General features: G+C 37.6%; 2 protein-coding genes across 4 annotated transcripts in view; one reads left to right on the top strand and one right to left on the bottom strand.

Moving 5' to 3' along the window:
* LOC126762761 (glycerophosphocholine phosphodiesterase GPCPD1-like) overlaps nucleotides 1-4,694 on the bottom strand; it is a 38,846-nt gene extending 34,152 nt beyond the window's left edge. The window contains exon 1 of the mRNA XM_050479781.1: nucleotides 4,547-4,694. Coding sequence (XP_050335738.1) covers nucleotides 4,547-4,558 — 12 coding nt within the window. The 5' untranslated portion in view covers nucleotides 4,559-4,694. The remainder of the gene's footprint in view (nucleotides 1-4,546) is intronic.
* Nucleotides 4,695-7,970: 3,276 nt separating this feature from the next.
* LOC126761260 (dynactin subunit 1) lies at nucleotides 7,971-13,684 on the top strand. 3 transcript variants are annotated; one of them, XM_050477267.1, is made up of 3 exons: nucleotides 7,971-8,113; nucleotides 8,422-9,907; nucleotides 10,701-13,684. In XM_050477267.1, the coding sequence occupies exons 2-3, from the start codon at nucleotides 8,525-8,527 to the stop codon at nucleotides 13,101-13,103; spliced, it is 3,786 nt and encodes a 1,261-aa protein (XP_050333224.1). In that variant the 5' UTR covers nucleotides 7,971-8,113; nucleotides 8,422-8,524; the 3' UTR covers nucleotides 13,104-13,684. The 3 variants fall into 3 exon arrangements, with proteins under 3 accessions (XP_050333224.1, XP_050333226.1, XP_050333225.1); XM_050477269.1 differs by having other exon boundaries at nucleotides 7,971-8,309; XM_050477268.1 differs by lacking the exon at nucleotides 7,971-8,113 and adding an exon at nucleotides 8,351-8,370.
* The last annotated feature ends 7,814 nt before the right edge of the window (nucleotides 13,685-21,498 follow it).

Below are 21,498 nucleotides of genomic sequence, written 5' to 3'. Positions count from 1 at the left end.
TTGTTTGTGCAGCTTTTGCATTTGTTTACATGAATGTTGAATTGTTTACGAAATCGGAGCGGAATTTCAAGCACTCAGTTTACGTTTATACATATTTACATGTTTACAACGCAAAGAAATTTCTTATTTGTTGATATATACATACATACATATGGACATAAGCAGATGCGAATACAAATCAGCATTTGTATAGAAAATTTATATTACAAAATAAAAATAGCTGTTTCCGAACTGCGAAACCTTAAACAGTGGCGAATCGAACAGACAACCTGTATCAATGTAATATCTACATATGAACTATGTATATAAATATCTAATGTTTTAAGAAGGCAGAACTTAGTGTGCAGAAAAGCGTTGAGTCGAACATACATATGTACAACTAGTATAAATATATCAATTGGTATAATCAAATATACTCATACATATACATAAATATGTATGTATGTAAGTTTTATTCGATTTGCGAAACGTTTGAGACTGAACTGTCGTATAAATACAATAAACCAGAATAATCAGTGAGAAAGAAAAAATCTAGCGAGCTTACCACTTCAATGACCTCAATTAAATCGCTTTGTTATTATGAGCGGATAGTGGCGAATCGAACTGAAAATTGTTAGAGATGTCGAATACTGACATAATCAGAAAAAACTTAGTTTGAAGCATGAAACATTGGAGTTTCGGAAACAAAACAAACAATTGGTATAAAAACTGGCATAAGCAAACAAAATGAGAAAATCAAGGCGTTGTAACGCCTCAATGACTTCATCTAGATAACTTTATATGTAATTGTTTTCAAATATCTACAATAGCACAAATAACAGACATAACAGACATAATACTATATAAAGAGTGATATATAATATTACATTAAATTCAAGTGCTTTCACAAGGTTATTTTCGAATTGTTTTAGAGAGCAGAATACAAACCTTTCGAGTAGAGAAATGTCGAGTCGAAGATGGGTAATGCTTACTTCCTAACAAAATGGAGAGGGTGTTGGTGATTATTTTCTTCCATCAATAAGCAAAATTGTGACATACTTAGATTGTAATTTTTTTTTTTTGCAATTCACTCTTTATGAGGGAGTATGAAAAGATTTATTTAAATGTTTATTAAATTGAGAAAACAAATGAGCAGGAAAGACTCCACTAGTAGGGAAAGAGAATTAGCGTTATGCAAAGCTATGTTCGAAAGAGATTTTTTTTATTTCATTGCCATTGTAACTAGTTAACATAAAATAAATTAACGAACAATTTGTTTGCTTATTGTAAGAGATTAATCAAGCAATGAACTTACAGTGGCATTCAACAAATTTTGAAGCGAAATTCACAACTCGTATAGAAAAAAAGTTTTGAAGCCTGTACATACTTTTGCCAAGGCATAAAATAGCAGGACTTCGATTTACTGAGAAATACAGATGAAGACAGGAAAAAGTTATTTTTTCAGACGAGAAAAAATTTTATTCAGATGATCCGGATGGAAACAATAAATACTGGATACATACATATGTAAAAGCTCCCCAAGGAAATTCAAAAAAGAAGAAGCTTTCTAGGTGAGTCTTGTATTACATAAGGTAGTAGTCTGGTAACTTGGGTTCAAAGAATCGAAAATTTTCTTTTTTGCTTAATTTGAAAGTACAATGTCTTGAGAATATGTATACTGTGAAAATTTCAGACAGAAATTGGAAATATTTCGGGACTTATAACGCGTTTCCTTGAGCGCCTCGGAGTCCTCTCTCTCGGAGTTGTTGAACTTTAAGCGCATTTTTCTCAAAACATTGTGTTTCTGGTCGGCCCTGGTTCTAACTTTTTTTCTACTAAACCATTGCTTTCAAATTTTAACATGTTATACACACTCATAGTTCTCGTCGGTACTAACGAGAATTTTTTTCACCCCGAACTTTTTATTTTAAAACCCTTTCTTTGCTAAAATAAAAGGCTTTATTTTTCAAAATCCGTCATTTTGTTATTTACCCTTGAAATTTAACTTCAGTAGTTCCGACCAGAATGACATGTCTATAGATTAGGCCACGAGCCAAAATCACCCGGGCCACCCACGTGCATTTTTTTTTTGAGGTTCCAAATTCGAGTGACAATAATAATAGTAATAAAGTATTAAATTTTTTCAAATACATTTTTTTTTATATTTTCAATATGTAAATAAAACCACTCTAAATATTCAAGATAATTCATTTTTATTTTCCTATAAAAAACCACTCTCCAAAGAAGTCATGAAAATATGCATTAGTTACCAGACTGCTACCTTAAATAAAATTTTTTATTAAAAAATAATAATCCAATTTGTAATACCAAATTTTTGAGTTAGAAATTCGCATCCCTGATCCTGAGTTCATTTTTCAACAAGATAATGCAGAGATTCTGATGTTCTCGTAAGAGTAAAGGCAAGTGCAATAGATAGGACAAGGACTGAGACGACTAAGTCCTTGTAACATTTACTAAAGAGGCCATATAACGAAGCGCAAATTCGGTGTGGGATTCGTGGTGGGAGAGAGACTCCGTCGCCGAGTACTGCCATTCACTCCGGTGGAGGAACGTCTTGCCACAATCCGCATCAAAGAGAAATTCTTCAACATATCGCTGATTTGCGCCCACGCCCCGACGGAAGAGAAAGACGATGTGACCAAAGATGAGAGCTGCCCCCGCCACGATGTCAAAATTAAGGTATCTTCGGCAAGGTTTCTTTGGCACAACGGTCGGTAAATTCAGCCTCCACAATGAAACATTCCCAAATGGGTTGAGGTTATTGGTAGTACTAGATTCCAGCATAGAAAAATTCACCAAGCTACCTGGCTGGCTCCGGATCGAAAAGCCACCTATCCGATAGATCACGTTGTGATAGACGGAAGACACATCTTCAGTATTTTAGACGCGTGTACGCTCTAAGGTCCTAACACCGGATCACTACCTTGTTGCAGCCAAAATAGGCACCCGCCTCTATGCAGCAAAAAACACATGTCAACAAACACAAGGAAGGTGCGACGTCGAGATTTTCTACTGGACTTGCACTCCTGCTCTCTGAGAGCACTCGTCAACTACTAGGTATAAGGGAACTGTGGGACGGAAAAAAATGCGGCGACTAATAGAAGGCTTGAAGACCGGAGCATAAAATTATGGAGGGAACACTTCTCCAGCCTGCTGAATGGCAGTGAGAGCATAACAGCAGGAGTAGGCGAACTCGATTCCCCAATCGATGACGATGGAGCAGACGTTCCTTTGCCCGACCATGAAGAAGTCCGAATAGCAATTACCCGCCTGAAGAACAACAAAGCGGCGGGGGCCGATGGATTACCGGCCGAGCTATTCAAACACGGCGGCGAAGAACTGATAAGGAGCATGCATCAGCTTCTTTGTAAAATATGGTCGGACGAAAGCATGCCCAACGATTGGAATTTAAGTGTGCTCTGCCCAATCCATAAAAAAGGAGACCCACAATCTGCGCCAACTACCGTGGGATTAGTCTCCTCAACATCGCATATAAGATTTTTTTCGAACGCTTTGTGTAAAAGATTAAAGCCAACCGTCAACAAACTGATTGGACCTTATCAGTGTGGCTTCAGACCTGGAAAATCAACAACCGACCAGATATTCACCATGCGCCAAATCTTGGAAAAGACCCGTGAAAGAAGAATCGACACACACCACCTCTTCGTCGATTTCAAAGCTGCTTTTGACAGCTGGAACACCCTAAAAGTTTTAGGAACGCCCCCTCAGTCTACGGATCTTAATCCGATTTTCGAGAGGTAGAAAGGATTGCTACAAAGTAAAGTTTTCTCATGCGGAACAGGTATTACTTAAATTCATTTTCTTTGTATGTATATATATACATACATATAAAATATATTTGAATAATATTTTATGAAAATTTACACATTAGTCTTGGATTTGCTCTGGATCTAAGCCTCACGATGTTCTCCTGTTTACAGATCTCAAGAGATTGAAAGAAAACGATGAGATAGAGGTATATTTTAAAGCGAAAGGCTAACCGTACTAAAAACAAAAAACGTTAACTTCGGTTGAACCGGAGCTCTATACCCTTCACAAATGCAAAGGTTCCATACAAGGACATGATTTTGATCGTTCATCAGCAACTTCTTGAGGAGAAAAGAACGTATGTCAATTTTTAGATATCTCAAAAATTGAAGAATTATTTCGCTTATATTATATATAGGTGAACGGACACACAGATGGACACTTTCTTTCCGCTCTCCCTAATATAACATACATACATATGTACGTTTAGAACAAACTAGCTCACAACGCGCTCTCGCAATTTTGTTATCGACTGTTCGTTAATACATAGATGTTAGCTTTGATTGCACAATTTGGGTCCGACACTAAAGCAAAACCTCGAACTAACTATAATATGATACCAGAATCACTCAAGTATTTACAAATCGCATTTCTGTCGCGATCCTTACACAGCCTCAATTTGGCACTTTCTTATAACACACAAAAATGCGCAAATTACACCGAGCAAACGAATCATTCGACCATTTGTTGTACCGCAATATTTCAAAGCGTAACTCACCTCTTTTTCCATTGTTTTATTGTAATATTTGAGTGTTTTGTTGTTGCGGTTTAAATGACTTAAGCGATTTTAAACGAGCAAAAGATCTTTATTTCAAGTCTTTGAATCCTCCGATTTTTGAGTATGCTTCGTGCCGTGTGCCCGATCACTGAATGTAAAGATTTGCTAAAAATTTAGAAACTGATTCCCCAATCTAGTAATCTAAATAACTAACGAATGAACTTTTTATTGATACTTAGTTTCAACAATAACAATAACGAATAATTTCATTTTATGACTACGGCTGTCGACAACAATCGCCGTTCATACTAAGGAAAAAGTACGTAATGCCGAGGTAGAAGGGAAAAGCATATCTAACAATGTAAACCCAGTGCACGTTTTGCGAAAATTGCCGAAAGTGATTTACATACATATATAACAATAATAATTAAGAGGCGGTTATAAATAAGGAAATGCTGTTTCTTTTGATTTACTTCGAGAAATTCTAAAAATAATTAGCTATAAAATATTTCCGCAAGTTCAAAATAGTTAATTCAATGATTTTGGAATCGTCGACTAACTTATATACGAAAAACTTTTGGTCCACTTCATTCCTTTATCTGTACCGCTGACCGAGTAAGTAGTTCTCCCTCTACTGGTGCCGAAACTAAAAATCCGAATCCGATCCAAATGCCATATAACATACGGCAGATGTAAAACATATTCAGAGAGATCTATCTTGATCCCCGGTTTATATTTCTACAACGTAGCTCTGCACTGCCTATACTCGAACAATGGAAAGTATTTGATGTTGTCCTTCTTCCTAAACCTAACCTTTAATTTGATACTGGAAAAATCAGTTAAACTAATGGTTATATGCAGGGTAACAAGATATTTAATGTTTCGTGGGAGCAATTCTTCTGAACCTTAAGGTGGCGACAGAATGGGTACTTGTACGTTAAAGACGGATAATTATTCGAATGAAGGGGCGTACGTAACGTATAGGTATGCATAATGAATGCGTTGCGCAAGTAAACAAAAAATTTTCATAATCGACAAGGTCAAATGTCAATTCCTCCATAAAAAAGTATACATTCAACTCAGTTGTCAGTTGCATACATTTCCGCTACGGAACGTACGCACATACCTAGTCTGACACGACCTTTACATTTTATAGTTATTTTCCATCCGTAAGCTCGCCTCAATTGAAGAGACCAACTGAATTACTGAGATTTGAGGCATGAAAAAGAACAAATAAGCATTGTCAAATCTGCTACATTTGCTCTTTCCTAGGTTTTATATTCCTATAGACATACATATGTACATATGTATGTATATAATGTAAACGTGCATCATAAGAAATCTATGTGGACATACAGTGACTTCCGAAAATATTCGTCTAAATTTAATACTTCCCGACATCTTTATTCAGCATAAGTCGTTAGGCTGAGATCTATGATTGAATACGTGACAACTGAGTAGGGACCAGGAAATAATAACTGCACTGAGCTTAATTTAAGTATAGAGATCGTATGAAAAATTCAAAAATTCTAGAGTCCATACAAAACATATTCGTGAAGTGGAAGATATAATCGAGGGAAGAGAATATTATAAATATTAAGAATAAAGAAAATATTAAGTCTAATTTCTAACTTCAAATCTGCCTCTCTCCTTTACACACTTTTAACTTCAGCGCAATATTATTCGTCATTATTTTATACAGCAAAAATCCGTCTGAAAATAAATACTAAATTTACGAGGATACGAGGTGAGTTCAAAAAGTATCGCGAATTTTGTGTTTTTTCAAAAATTATTTATGTATTTAATCATGAATATCTATTTTGTTTATCGATGCCGTCTTTATCTCGTCACAAGAAGCGTAACGTCGTCCTTTCATGGGCCTCTTCAGCTTAGGGAACAAGAAAAACTTACAGGGGGCCAGATCTGGGGAATACGGTGGCTGCGGCATCATTAGTGTGTTGTTTTTGGCCAAAAAGTCGCGCACAAGCAACGATGTGTGAGCAGGGGCGTTATCTAAGATTTTTGTTCTTCAAATAATTGTGCAAATTGCGCTTAACTTGCAGGTAATATTCCTTATTGACCGTTCTTCGCAAGAACTCGATGCACCACGCCCCTGCAATCGAAGAAAACTGTTTTCACATTCGACCGAACGGGCGTCCGGACGCTCTTCGTCGTTCACATCTTCTCGGCCTTCTGAGAACATTTTGGCAATTTGGGTAAATTAATAAATAACGTTTTTCACACAAAATTTGACTATTTTTTTGAGTAAAAATTCCAAAACACTGAATAATAAATGAACATTCAAAATGGCCGAGCTTGTCGGGATTTGGAACACATGTATATTCGAGCCACTGTGTGTTTCAATAAGTGAATTAAGTCGTAACAGTCCAATTTTCTTGTTGAGTTCATACACTTTCTCATGGCAATTTGGGTAAATTAATAAATAACGAGACTATTTTGAGTTCACTGCATAATAATAACGGATTTGGATGATATTTGTTTTAAACTAGTTATTTTAGGAATTTTGCTTTGCGTGTTGTACTTGTCGTGTTTGTTCCTGTTAAGTAGACCGTAGATAAATTGAAAATAATTGAGTTTTTGCACTGGTCTATTGTGTCCTCTCCTATATCACACATGGTCACAAAGATCCAGCATTCTGAATAATTGCAGGGGCTTGGTGGGCGTGACTGAGGTGATGTGATCCCTGTCAACGTGAATGGATACTAAGGCCTTGAGCCTGCTTCTACAAATTGCTGGGCAATCTAGAACCAGGTATTCTGGAGTTTCCTGTTCTGTGTCACAAAATCGGCAATATGCACAAAGGCTATGCCCATGTTGGACAAGTGTTTCATCCACCTGCAGTGTCCTGTAATCACTATGAACAGCACGCTCTTGGTAATTATGTATTACTATTTTGAAAGTCAACGTTATTGTTGTAAATACGGGTCCGTTCCGATGAAAAATACGGGTCCGTTACGTAGACCCGACTATCGTGAGACGGTTTTTGGAAAATTTTAAGTTCTGGGTTCTAAAACTAAAATCAAACATTACATGGGCTTTAAGAACAACTGATGGTCTATTCCAATAATATTTTTTATTTAATTCAAAATAAAATAAAAATTTTTTCTATTTGGGTAAGTTAAAAAAAAACGTTGCATATGTAAAGTATAGTAAAATTAATTTATTAAAAAAAAATACCCAAAAAGCAAGAAAACCGTATTGTAATTATGTATGAATAATTTCCGTTAAAATTACTTTCAAATTCATTATGGAGGCATCTAGCGGGCAATGGAAAATAAAGTTTAGCTCCAGAAAAATAATTAAATTTAGCAAATATCTGGCAGCGCCACCGAACAGCTGTTTGCCGAAAGTTGCCGGGAAAGTCTTATTTGACGCCTTTCTATTTGACAAGTATTCGGCACAAATTCCAATAGCGATTGTCAAATATTTTTCACCAGTTTTTTGCACTAGTCGAAAACTTATAAAATTTGCTATAAATTCAAGTAAATTGTTTGTTAGAGTCTAAGTGTGCATTTAGGAAATATTCAGAAGCAACAATAAGATTTGGTATGTAGTGACTAGGCAAAATAGAAAGAGCGTATGGCCATTGGTGAAGTTTTCTCGACTGTCTAGAGAGTAGGCCAATACTAAAAACAGGGAGGATGACTAATTTGTGTTATTACTTTTCTTACCATGTTTTTCTACACCCGTACGACGTTGGCATAATAGCTAACTGTTTGAGTCGCTGATTTGTCGATTCGGCGTACGTCATCCTATTTGTGCTGTCATATTGTTAATATGTGTTTTTTGTATATTATGATTATGTATGTATGTTTACTTGTATAGCTAAAAATTTATGGTAACACTATTTGCAGGCTTCTCCGTTTTTAAACGCAGCTGCTTGCCCACACAAACATACAGAAATTGTTATTTATATACATTTTCGCTTGCGGTACCGGCTAACTTAAAACCGACCTAATGTCGGAGCGGAGTTTGAAGGTGGGCGCGCGGGTCGATATAACCGGCAAGGATCTTCAAGGAACTGTTGCCTATGTTGGTATGACCAGCTTCGCCGTTGGCAAGTGGGTGGGCGTGGTGCTTGACGAACCAAAGGGTAAGAACAATGGCACAATTAAAGGTCAGACATACTTTGAATGCGGTGAAAATTGTGGCATGTTTGTGCGTCCGACTCAGCTCCGTGTCATTGGTGGCAGTCCAGATTCGAAGAAATCATCAGAAGACATAGCTGACTCGGCAAGTAGTGGCAGCAGCGCTAGAACCCCCATGACCCAACCCACTAAAGCACGGTTGAGCGGGTCGCGTAACTCGCTCTCTTCCAGCCGCCAATCATTGCTGGGTTCACGTTCGCAGCTGTCCACCTCGTTGATAGAACGTAGTGGCAGTACAGCAAGTAGTTCCAGTGGCGGCCGGAAGAGTTTACAACCACCCAGTGTAACAGCCAGAGATCACGCCGCTGGTTCTGCCACGGCATCCAGTTCGTCCATACCCACGGCTGAGGGTGGCAATGGCAATGCTTCACATTCAACTTCGAAACGTGCTTCTTTCGTCGAAACTGGTTTCCTTGAGATCCTCAAGCCGCAATTTACGCCATTGCAGCCAATGCGCTCGCCCTCTTTTACCGCTGTACCGCAAGGTCCCACTGCTGAAGAAAAGGCCGCTGCCGCTGAACAACAGAAACTCATCGAGGATTTGCAAATGCAAGTAACCGATTTAACGGAAAAATTGGAAACTTTAAAACAACGCCGTAATGAAGACAAAGATCGCCTACGTGAATTTGATAAGATGAAAATTCAATTTGAACAGTTGCAAGAATTTCGTAGCAAAATTATGACTGCACAATCATCGCTACAAAAGGAACTACAGCGTGCGAAGCAGGAAACAAAAGATGCCATCGAAGCACGTGAAAGACATGCCCAAGAAATGTCTGAACTGGCCGACAATGTCGAGCTCATCACCTTGGACAAAGAAATGGCTGAAGAAAAAGCAGATACTCTGCAGCTCGAGTTGGACTCTGCAAGGGAACGTATTGAGGAATTACAAGTGGACTTGGAACTAATGCGTTCAGAAATGCAAAACAAAGCTGAAACCTCGATTGGTGAAATCTCCGCTGAAGGTGGTGGCCTCTCCACCTATGAATTCAAACAACTAGAACAGCAAAATTCACGTTTAAAGGAGACACTGGTGCGCCTGCGCGACTTGTCAGCCCATGACAAACATGACATACAGAAGCTTACAAAGGAATTGGAAATGAGGAAGTCAGAAGTTGCGGAACTGGAGCGTACAAAGGAAAAGTTATCGAGCAAAATTGATGAATTGGAAGCGACAGTCGCCGACTTGCAAGTGAGTAAAGGCCCCTTACTGGCGGTCCAGGGTGCGCAGATGAAACACATTGTATTTAAAAGCAATACAAAATGTTTCCATAACAAAACAAATAAAATGTGTAATTACCACAGTTTAGCTACCAATTGTATAGCAATTCATCTGTTGACATTAGACATTTTATTTTACACTGGCGCAGATATAAGAATAATGTTTAGTTGTAGCATCCATTCAGACGCTCATGTTTATTCTTGCCGAAAGTTTTTCTATATGGTCCTTTTGTTTCTTGTTTATAAAATTTCAAGAAAGTACATACATAGATTAAACCTTTTTGTAAGCACTTTAGCCACAGAAGGTGCCACCAATACAATTTTTAAGCTTTTGTTCTTTTTTTTTAATTTATTTCAATACGCCGTTATCACATTTTTTTATCAGTGATGCACACAATGCCAAGTGGTTTAATTGCAAACTTTCTCGAGCTTATTTTAGCTTTGTTTATAAGCACAAGCAAAGAAGTCTGTCGTGCTGCGCCTGCCGTGTGGCACGTACCTTTGGCACCTATGAGTATGTTTAATAATATTATTCCGTTTAATTTACCGAAAATCTTTCTTCTATTTCTCCCCCGTAACTGCTTGCCAAACTGGTGTTCAGGAGGTAAACGCAAAAATTGTAAATTATTTCAAAAGCTTTGTTTATCGATTCGAATACACCAGCGTTAGTTTTTATGTTGCCATTTCATTTCGCTTTAAGCCGCTTAAGCTTGTTGTTCCGCAAATAATTTTCTTTTAATTAATACTTGCTTTTCTTTCTGCAGGAACAAGTCGATGCTGCACTTGGCGCCGAAGAAATGGTCGAGCAATTGGCCGAGAAGAAAATGGAGCTCGAAGATAAGGTGAAAATGCTTGAGGAGGAGGTGGCACAGCTGGAAGCGCTTGAAGAAGTGCATGAGCAGCTGGTAGAGAGCAATCATGAACTAGAAATGGATTTGCGTGAAGAATTGGATTTACTGAGTGCCGCACGTAAGGAAGCACTGCGCGAACGTGACGCTGCTATCGAGACAATTTATGATCGCGATCAAACAATCACCAAATTCCGCGAACTTGTGCAGAAATTGAATGAACAGTTATTGGATTTGCGTGATCGCACTACGAACAATGATCCTAAATCTCTACAAGACCCCAGCGGTGTCAAGATCGCCAGCGAAACAATCGATTATAAACAGATGTTCGCTGAGTCGAAGGCATACACACGCGCCATTGACGTGCAGCTGCGTCAAATCGAACTAACGCAAGCAACGGAACATGTGCAAATGTTGACTGCATTCATGCCGGAGTCGTTTATGAGCCGTGGCGGTGATCACGATTCCATATTGGTGATATTGCTAATCTCACGCATCGTTTTCAAATGCGGCATTGTGGTAAGCCAGACGCGCGAACGCTTCCCCGCTGTGGATAATATAACACGTGAGGCCGTTTTTCAGGGTCACTCAGTGCAGCAGTATGCCTTCAAGTGCCGCCTCATGCACTACATACACAATTTACAATGCGCTCTCCATCAAATACTCTACGGACTGAATAGCTGTCAGCCAGATACGCTGTTGCGCGCCGGAAATTCACTGCCCGAAATGGTTGCACAAGAGAAAACTATCGACGGCATTATTGAGTTGCTTAAGTCGAATCAATTAGATGAGAATTCTACCACAGAGAACATTGAGAAATGCGTCGCTTTCTTCAATGCAATGAACTCTGTGTTGTTAGCCGGCGAGGATCTACTCAATGAAACACAGATGATACGCGATTGCGTCGCTGCTCTGAGCTCGTCATGCGAGTCCATCTTGAATGATGTTACCATTGCGCGCACCATTGTACGCGAGGGTGGTGACACCAGTGACTCCATGTTGCTCATGCAATACCTCAACGAGCAAACGGAGGCGATCAAACAGCAAGTGAAGCTGATCAAACGCCGCTTGCCACAGGATCTGCATGTCATCAAATGTGGCATATCGCCGCTCAAACTGGAAGCCATGCGTCAGCTGGCACATTCGCTGTCGCGCGTCATGTCCGTTATGCATTTGGCTACCAAGCAAGGTGTGCAGCTAATAGCCGCCTCAATTGAAACGGACAACACCGCTGAGCACACCATAGAGCATGCGAAATTCTGGGAACTGCTCACACAGGCTTGCGAACGTGTCTATGAACAGGATGATCGTGGTCCATCACAGAACTTCAAGGGCATGTTGGCACAGGCCAACTGCGATTTGCAACAAATGGCACAGTATTTGTTGGACAAAGAGTATGAGATTATGTCCTTGGCCAATCAGAAGCAAGAGAAACCCGTCTCACCCATCATTTCACGCGCACAACTCATCAAGAAGCAGTTAGAGCAAAAGAACGTGCTTGCTGCGACACTCGAAAATCGTGAAGCCGACATAAAACAACTAAAACTGGCTGCCAAGCTAAAGCAGAACGAACTCTCCGAGATGCAGATACGCAAGGACTTAGCCGAGAAGAAACTGTCCGTGCTGCAGGGCGAATTCGAGCACACGGTTGAAAAATGGAAGCGTCAATATGAGGAGACGCATGCGCAGCTGGAGCAACTGCAGAAGAAGGAGAAAGAGTACGAGGATACGCTGGATCATCTGCAGAGTGACATTGAAGCTTTGGAGAGCGAGAAGAGCACGTTGCGTGAGAAACTCAAATCGACTGGCGGCACTAAACGCTTTGCCGACTCATCCCTTTCAACGACCAGCGGCAGTGGCGCCGCCTTCGCCAATCACGGCGTCTCCGGCAGCACACCACTCATCGCCGAGGAGTTGCAGTTGCTGAAGACAGTGGTCCATAACGAACGCAACGCACGCTTACGCATGCAGGCACAGAATATACGCGACAAGCTGAAGAAGTTCGAACCGATTTATGTGCCGCAACCGAAGGACAAACGCATCACCGAACTGGAAGTCGAACTCACGCGCATGAAACACGCATGGGCGCTATCGCTACTACAGGCCGCGCCCAAGTCGGATCCAATGGCTGCACAATCGATTGTGGCGCAACAGCGACGCAATCAGCATGTGCCCGCCAAGGCGGAGATCTCCTCGCGCGCTAGTCACTTGGCAGCTGAAATACTCGGCGAATATCTGCAACGCAATCCACATCGTGCCGCCAACTGCGATTTTGCGGCCTTCCCCACTGTGGAGGTGAAGCGTGTGTTAAAGCTGTAGGCTTAAGTTTACACGAAGGTATTGAATAGAAAGGCTAAGGATCTTTAAGTGCAACTGAGTGGCTTGTGATGCGGTTTTGAAAGCTGCATATAAGTAGTTAGTGGCTATAAACGTACATACATACACATACTCTCCCAATTTTTATGAACCCCAATGTATTACTCATAGCCGTAAATTAAAGGCAACCAATTAATGCTTGTTTCTACCAACGCTTCCTTACATTTCCCCTTATAACTGTTAAATTTTATATTTTAATATTTCATTCGAAAGTGCGGTCTCCATAATAATTGTATTTATTGAATAAAAAGAGGACTAAGCAATTTTCAATGTAAAATTATGAAAGATGAAAAAAAGTATAGCACAAAGCGAATCAAATGATAAACAAAGCAAGAAATTATTTTCGCTTGAATATAAATTCCATATAACATGCACTTTCTTATATAATTGTTAAATTATAACGTCACAATGAAATTATTGATATGTTTTATTATGATATTTATTTAGAAAGTTAATAATGCTAACAATATACGATACTTTTTTAAAGAATTTAATAAAAAGACAAACAAATGAATTCTTTTAAATTTGTGAGCTCTGTTTGTGTGCTGTAAACTTTTATTTTTAATATTTTCATTTTCGTTTTTGTTCAATTTTGAATGTTTGTTTAAATATATTTTTAATGCCTTTTCTACGTAATAGTGAATGTTTTTTCTATTAAATGTCCAATGGTTTTTTATTAAATTTAAACTTTGTTAATAAATAAATAAATTTTGAATTTTTTAATAATTTTATATAAACTCAAATCAAGTTTTGAATTTGTTTACAAAATTTTGATTTATTTTTAATAAATATCAATTTCAAAAAATTTAAATTTAAAGCGCGGCAACAAATAAAGATTGCATTATTATTAATGTATGAAGTGAAATTAACCTAAAAAATTATAATTTAGAAAATAATTGCAATAAAATACAAATTATATGAAAAGTAAAACAACACTAAATGTTGTATAATATTTTCCGAGGTATGGTATGGCATAAAATCTATTCGGGTGTGAGCAAATTAAAGGTGAAGGTCCATCAGATTTAAATAAGACATATGTATATCGATCTCTACGAACGCACAATCGGTCAGCTGTAACTCGAAAACCATTCATCACATCTCTTCGGTTTTTTCTGAATATTTTGTATATTTTCCAATTTTTTAATTGTAAATGAAATAAACAGTTATCCACAGAAAAATATTTGTTTAATGATGCTCTTGTCTTGACTGAAAACTTCAAAATAATTTTTACCGTCAAAATTATTCCCGCCAAGACCAATCAAAGAAGGTGTGACGATTCGACAAAAATCTTGTCAGTATTTGCGAAACATTTTTTTTTCAAAGATCTGACTTTTATCCCCTATAGCGTCAACCAAACTTATGACCGTGATCGAAGAATATTAAACACAATTAAAGTTTTTTCTCTTAATTTGAGATGATTGATGTTCACAACATTTTTTTGTATCTTTAGAGACTTACATTCAATATATCAAGAAAAACCGTTAATTTCTGATCTGAAAAATATGTTCGGAGATTGTATGCGACGTCTTGGATAATAAACTGTGGAGATTTTCGTGTTCAAAAATAGTAAGATTTATTAATTTAAATTTCGCGCGAAAACCCATTCGTCGAAATATTTTTTAACTAGATTGGTATGATTGTCAGTGACATCTGCGCCAAATTTCACATCTTAGTAGTTTAGTACACACTTGTCTTTCTGATGTACATAAAGTGCATTCGGCGATTTTTACGATGAGTGAAATTATTCAACATAGAAAAATCTTGCTAGCATATTTGGGATATCGGAAAGAGAAGTGGAAACCATTTTGAAATATCACTTGATCCCAAGTAAAATCACAATTTTTTTTTTCGAAAAACAGCGTCGCACTTACGTCTGTGAAACAATGCTTACCGACTACTAAGATGCGAAACATATTATTACTGGCGATGAGTATTGGATCTATGCTTACAACCCGGCTGAATATCGTGGCAAAGCTGAGCCGAAGCCGAAAAGCATCGTCAAAGCAGGTCAAAAATTAGGGTGTTGACAGTTTTCTTCGATTATCGATGTGTGGTACATTCCGAATTTCTTCCGACCGACCAAACTATTATCAAGTAATACTTTTTGAGTGTTATCTGTCGTTTGCGCGAAGCTATTCGTAAAAAGAGATCGGAATTATGGGTCGACAACTCTTGGTTTTTGCACCACGATAATGCACTATTATATACTGCAATGATTCTTCGTGAGTTTTTCGCCAAATTTTTAATCAATATCGTGCCGCAACTACCGTGTTCGACTCATTTAGCTCCATGTGACGTCTGACTATTTTGCAAACTCAAACGACCGCTCCGTGGAACCCTTTTTTAGGCAGTAGGGCTATGCCGGAAATTGACTTAAACAATTGTTTCGAGGATTGAAACATGTTTAGGATTGTTTACGTCAGTTTTAAGTTGATGTTCTAATAATGTTAAGTCGATCTGGCAATACTGTTCTATCTAAGTGTTCTATTTCTCATCTCTCTTTTATCATACATTTCTGTTTGATATTATCTTTGTTTGTTAATATTTCGAAGTAACGGTATTTTAAATTCCTTTGTCTCTCTTCTCTGATTGTAACTCAGTGCTGGTGGTACTCATCTCAATAAAGCATTGAGAACTCTACCCGCTGGTAAAATTAATTATTTAACAAAACAACTTAGATTTTGAGGAATAAATTGAGAAATTCTAAATTATGAATAAAGTATATCTTTTGTCCAAATGAGAATAGTAAATTAGCGTTCCTCAGTAGTATTCAACAGGATCATGGAACAATCAGAGCAACCACAATTTGTGAACTTAAAAAGTTTAAAATTAAGAAAGCAGCTGGATCTAATTACAAATGTTTATCTCTTCAATACAGCAATCCGTCTGACACATTTTCCAATTCTTTAGAAAGTTGCCGAAGTTGTTATGGTTCCTAAGCCAGGAAAGGATCACATTTCACTACTTCCACAAATCTCAAAACTTTTTATACTCTTGCAACCAGTTGCTACAGAATATTATAGTTTTGTTCACCTAACGGTTGAAAATCTATAATCGACGAAGAGCATTTAATCCCATCGCATCAGTTCGACTTCAGAAACAAGCATTCAACAATGGAATAATATCCGAAATAGAAAAATCCTTGGAAGAGGGAAACGTATGCTCAGCGGTATTCCTTGATGTTGCGCAAGCTTTTGACAAGGTGCGGCACAAAGCCCCTATGCAAAAACGAAAATCATGGCTTCCGATTGAGTATTGTGCTCTTCTAGAATCATATATCAATGTGAGATTTCCCATGTAAAACAAGGAAATAAATTCTCCAGAATTTGAAGCAAAAGTTCCTCATTGAAGTATCAACTTCTGCTGATGACACCGCAATACTGCTGAAAGAGCTGGGCGAAACCTGCAACATGTAATCAACTCATTAATTAGTTGAACTCATAAAAATTTTTATTCTATGTATAATAGAACTTTTTTCACATATCATGAGGTATATCGAGGAGTGCATAAACAAATTTTTTCGGAATTTTTGGAATGACATCTGTCAGAGAAATGGCTGGGTGAATGAGATGCCTTTTTCACTGGCGGACACGATTCCTCATCTGAAACACAAAAACCCAATTTATACTTAAGAAGTATGTGCATGGTTAGACCAGAATCATGAAAACATGTTGATAAATAAAAAAACTAATTAACATTTTCTTTTTAATTCTTTCCCATGTTTTTTTTTACATAAATTTCGTCATAACATTGTCAATAAATTATAAAAAATATAGGGACGATAGCCAGGCGTTTTGTGAACAGTTAAAAAACAAAATTAAGCAAATCGGTTGAGTAGTTCGACAGGAATCATGTCTGCCAGTTTAAAAAAGTGTGTTTTGAGAAAAACGCGTTTAAAGTTTGAGGTGTGCACTCCGAGCGCTCCGAACGTCGAGCGTTATTATTATATTTGGGCCTTTTCGAAACCTTCCACTGATAAAGTGGGTTTCTACATTAATTCTAAGGGTATAAGGGAACAGAAAATGCAAAAAAAAAAAAATTTTGAAAAAAGATTACCCTACTGACTCCTTAAGTTGGAAAGAGCATATTAAAATAAAAAGCATTGAACTTAATCTGAAATTGTCAAAAATGAAATGGCTAGTTGGAGGAAGGTCAAACCTATCCATACACAACAAATTACTTCCTTATAAACAAATAATCAAGCCGGTATGGTCATTTGGTGCGCAACTGAGCGGACGTGTCAATGATAGCAGTATTAATGTTATACAACGTTTTCAAAACAAGGTAAGAGGCATTGTAAACGCTCTTTGGCACTGCAGAAATGCTGATATTCATCGAGTCCTCAAAATAAGGAGTCAGGCAGATGCCCATTACAAAAGGCTTAATGCACATGTTAACGAGGAGGCGAGAAATCTCCTCTTAGACACATGACTCTCTAGTCGATTATGTCGAAAAAACCACGTAGTTTAGTTGGAAGCTAAAATACAAAGGAATTAATTACATACCATATACATATGTACATTTGTATGAAAGTTATTCTTAATTTCTATGTAATTTGCTTGTTAGTTATTCAAATCAAACTGCTCGTTAGTTTTCAAATATAGTTGGAGTGGTATGAAACATTTTTAAAGTTTTATAGTTTTAAAAATGTTTGTAGTAAAAAAATATTGATTTTAATCGATCAGTTTAAATGCACCAATATGATGTAGTGGTGTGATCTAAAAAATATGTGCCAAATTTGGATATACCTTCTCAAATTAAAAAGTCAAATTATACCCCAATTATATGCTAAAGTTGACACCGATATCGGCGATTCCGACAAAAGTCCAGGTTCTTGGTGAGAAATGGACGTGTGCAAAATTACACATCGAAATCTCAAATATTGAAAAACAAGTTCGCCTTTATACAGACGGATAACAACTTATATAATTAGAGGGTCTCTGAAGTTCGTGGCAAACTTAATATACCCAGTTCAGTTTCGTAGTCGATCTTGCCGTTTAGTGTTATTTTGATTTGAATATCAGAGAATTCCTAATATAAATTACAATCACTTGCTACTTAATTAAAAAATGTGAAATTAACGTTATATCCAATATGTTTTTTATACCAGAGAATGTTAAAGAATAGTCACTACATTTATTATATTCGTTAACATTCGCTGCTTTCACGAGGCAGCTGTTAACGGTTGTTAATTCGATTTCTTTGAAATGACTTGTGGAACGAAAGCTCGCCCAGCTTTCTCTCATTTCATTCAGAGGCTACTTGACTTTCGCATCGATTCTATGTTTGGACGAAGTAAGTAGCTCCACATTCGCTGACCAAGTACGGGAACGTCGACATTGATTTTCATTGAAAACGAATCGTCAACAGCAACAATGAAATGCATCATCTGCCTGCTAGCAACAACACTCATGTGCGGCAAAAACGAAATAACTAGAGTTAAGTCAAAACTGGAAGCAATAGCTCGTCAAACTGCCGCAACATGAACAATAACTTAGCGTCAATTGAAGGAGCAGCGGAGCAATTAAGCGGAAGCCCCGATATTATTCTACGCCGGCAATAACTACTTTGTTGCAACATTATTGTTGTATTTTTCTTGTAAGCTACAATTGAAGTTGTTATCAATTTACGTTTTATTTACAACTTTTTGCCTCTGCGCGTCGCGGTTGAGTGTCTTCTGAAGGTTCTCTAACCCTTGCGCCATGCGCCATGCGCCGCACCGGCTGGACTTGCGTTGTGTGGCACTTGCGCTGTGATTACTTGGCTTGGTTGGCTTAGCTGCCACCTCAATTCAGTCAGGCGTGACCAGCAAGAACTGGCTCTTATTAATTAGCCTCGTTCTAGGCGGTAGTGGCAAATTGCCGTCGACATTAGTCGTACAATCGAATGGATGGTCACTCTATGTGTACATATGTGTGTACATCTAGGCCTTAATGTATTACTTCGGGATGTCATAACTCTCTGTTGAAACATGAGCAGCCAATGCACTCGACTCTTGCAATTTGAATGAGAAACTCGGAAGCATCAAATCACATTTCCGCTTGATTTCATTGCGATAAAAGGCAAAATGATTTCAAATCATTAAAAACAACTTTTGTCATCTCAGAACTTAAGCTTTGTATAATTTTAAGTCTGGATTTTAAATTTAATGTTTCATGTTTTTTTCTGCAACCATTCATATATAATATATCCGATTTCTGTCAATTCTGAAGTTGTTCATTAATGATATTTAAAGCAAAATTCATACCAGGACACCATGACTGTGTTCTACAAGTATAGCTTTGATTTTTCCTCAAAGCCTTTATGATCGTAAACTCTAACTGTGCATTGTTGATAGGTGCTAGGTCTAAGACCTGGATACTTGGTCATATTTAATAAAAAAGGGGTTGGCGGGCATCCTGTCTAAGAAAGAAGCTTCAACTCTCATTCATTGACTTTAATCCCTTCAATGTAAAGTCCTCGACTAATTTCATACGCCGGACTTTTAACTGTTTTACAGAACACGGTCAAAGCTGTGCACAGGTACCACCACCATAAGTCCTCAATTTTGACACTTCGAAACATTCACAGCATATCATAAATAGAACCATATCAGCGAGCCATATGCTCATACAAATTTCGATATTTGACCGTCTATTATTAATCTACGTTCCAAATTTGAGATATTCCATACATTCATCTGTTTGTTTGTTGATCTAGAGCCTTAATTGATCGGGATAGAGACCTCTGAATAATATCTTGCACACCAATGACATTATCGATCAAAAAATTTGGGAAAATATGTAATTATTTTGCTGACTCTTTTTTAATAAAAATAAATGACTACACAGCTCTATAAAAATTATTTTTTGTTGACCTGGATATCTTAGCAAACGTTGATGCTTTCAAGCCTTACGACCTTATTGATTATACTCGTAATATTGAATTTGCTTTTATTTTTGATTGTTTCATCTAAAATTTTTATAATCATCGACTTGTTAGTAATAAAGATTTAGTTTTTCAGTCATGATTAGGGTTCTGAACACCTTTTTCGCTCATACAAACATCACGTGATCTCCTGGAAACTCTCGGACTCCTTAACGAAAATATGCGAAAAATTATGCGGGAAGTGTTAAGGTTTTATTAAAAATCAAGCGTGGAGATATCTACAATTACAATCTAAAAAAAGGCCTGTTTTACTCAATGAAAATTTCGATTACGTTTCAAAAGAAATGGCAGAAACAGCGAATTCCGCTCCTCCCTTCCCTAGTTACCGCCTGTAGTGAACAAAATTTGTCAAAAGTTGAGAAGAATGTTGCCATTGCTCAATACGCATATATAGTTTTGTACACATCTAAGTTTTCAATTACAATTTTTTATAATATAAAATATCAAAACTGAAATCAAACTATTAAAAATAGTTTATATATTTATAAATAATAGCATTCGACTCTGATTTTGAGTTAGTTTAAGAAAATTTCAAACATATTGAAGACAATTTTTATAATTACTACAGTATATCGAGAGTGGTAACCCTGCGTTGTGAGAGAGCAATCAGCTGACACGTTTCTACGGGAAAAATCCAAATACTGTGGAAATCTACGGTATCCTACGGTAAAGCGTGCGGTAGAGGCGGTGTTGGTTGATCATTTACATAGCGCTCCCATAAGATAGGTCGTATCAGCTGATTCGGGCTGCGAGTTTTCATCCGATTTTATCCCTTTCAGGAACAAAGATACATTATTATTAGAAAAACGCTCTCTTACAATTTCATTAAGATAACTCATATACTTGTATTGACGGATACTTTCGGTATAAAGTCAGCCGAAAGTTAGAAACATTTTCTGTTAGGTACATATATGGGGAATGAGGGAATTATTGATCCGATTCAATCTGTTATTGGCATTCCGGCATACTACCATATTGTCAGAAAAGGTTTCCAAATTTTTCTCGCATATTGACTTATATTTTCGATAAAAAGTCAGTAGTTTTTAATGGGATGTGGGCGGTGTTATAATCTGAATTCACCCATTTTCACAGATGTAGTACGAACAAAGACCAAACTCTATAAGTCACTCATTATTCCCGTCCTGCTTTATGCAGAGGCTTGGACGACGACAACAACTGATGATTCGACGTTACGAGTTTTCGAGAGAAAGGTTCTGTGGAAGATTTATGGTCTTTTGCGCATTGGCAACGCGAATATCGCAATCGATGGAACGATGAGCTGTATGAGATATACGACGACATTGACACAGTTCAGCGAAATAAAAGACAGCGGCTACGCTGGCTAGGTCATGCCGTCCGCCGGGGAAAGCAGAGGAAATGGAAAAGTGGAAAACCTCCACTCTGTTGGAGA

Source organism: Bactrocera neohumeralis, chromosome 6 (assembly GCF_024586455.1).
Source record: "Bactrocera neohumeralis isolate Rockhampton chromosome 6, APGP_CSIRO_Bneo_wtdbg2-racon-allhic-juicebox.fasta_v2, whole genome shotgun sequence".
Lineage (NCBI taxonomy): Eukaryota > Metazoa > Arthropoda > Insecta > Diptera > Tephritidae > Bactrocera > Bactrocera neohumeralis.
The sequence above is the reverse complement of the archived record's forward strand: the minus strand, read 5'-3'. Positions and strand labels throughout refer to the sequence as shown.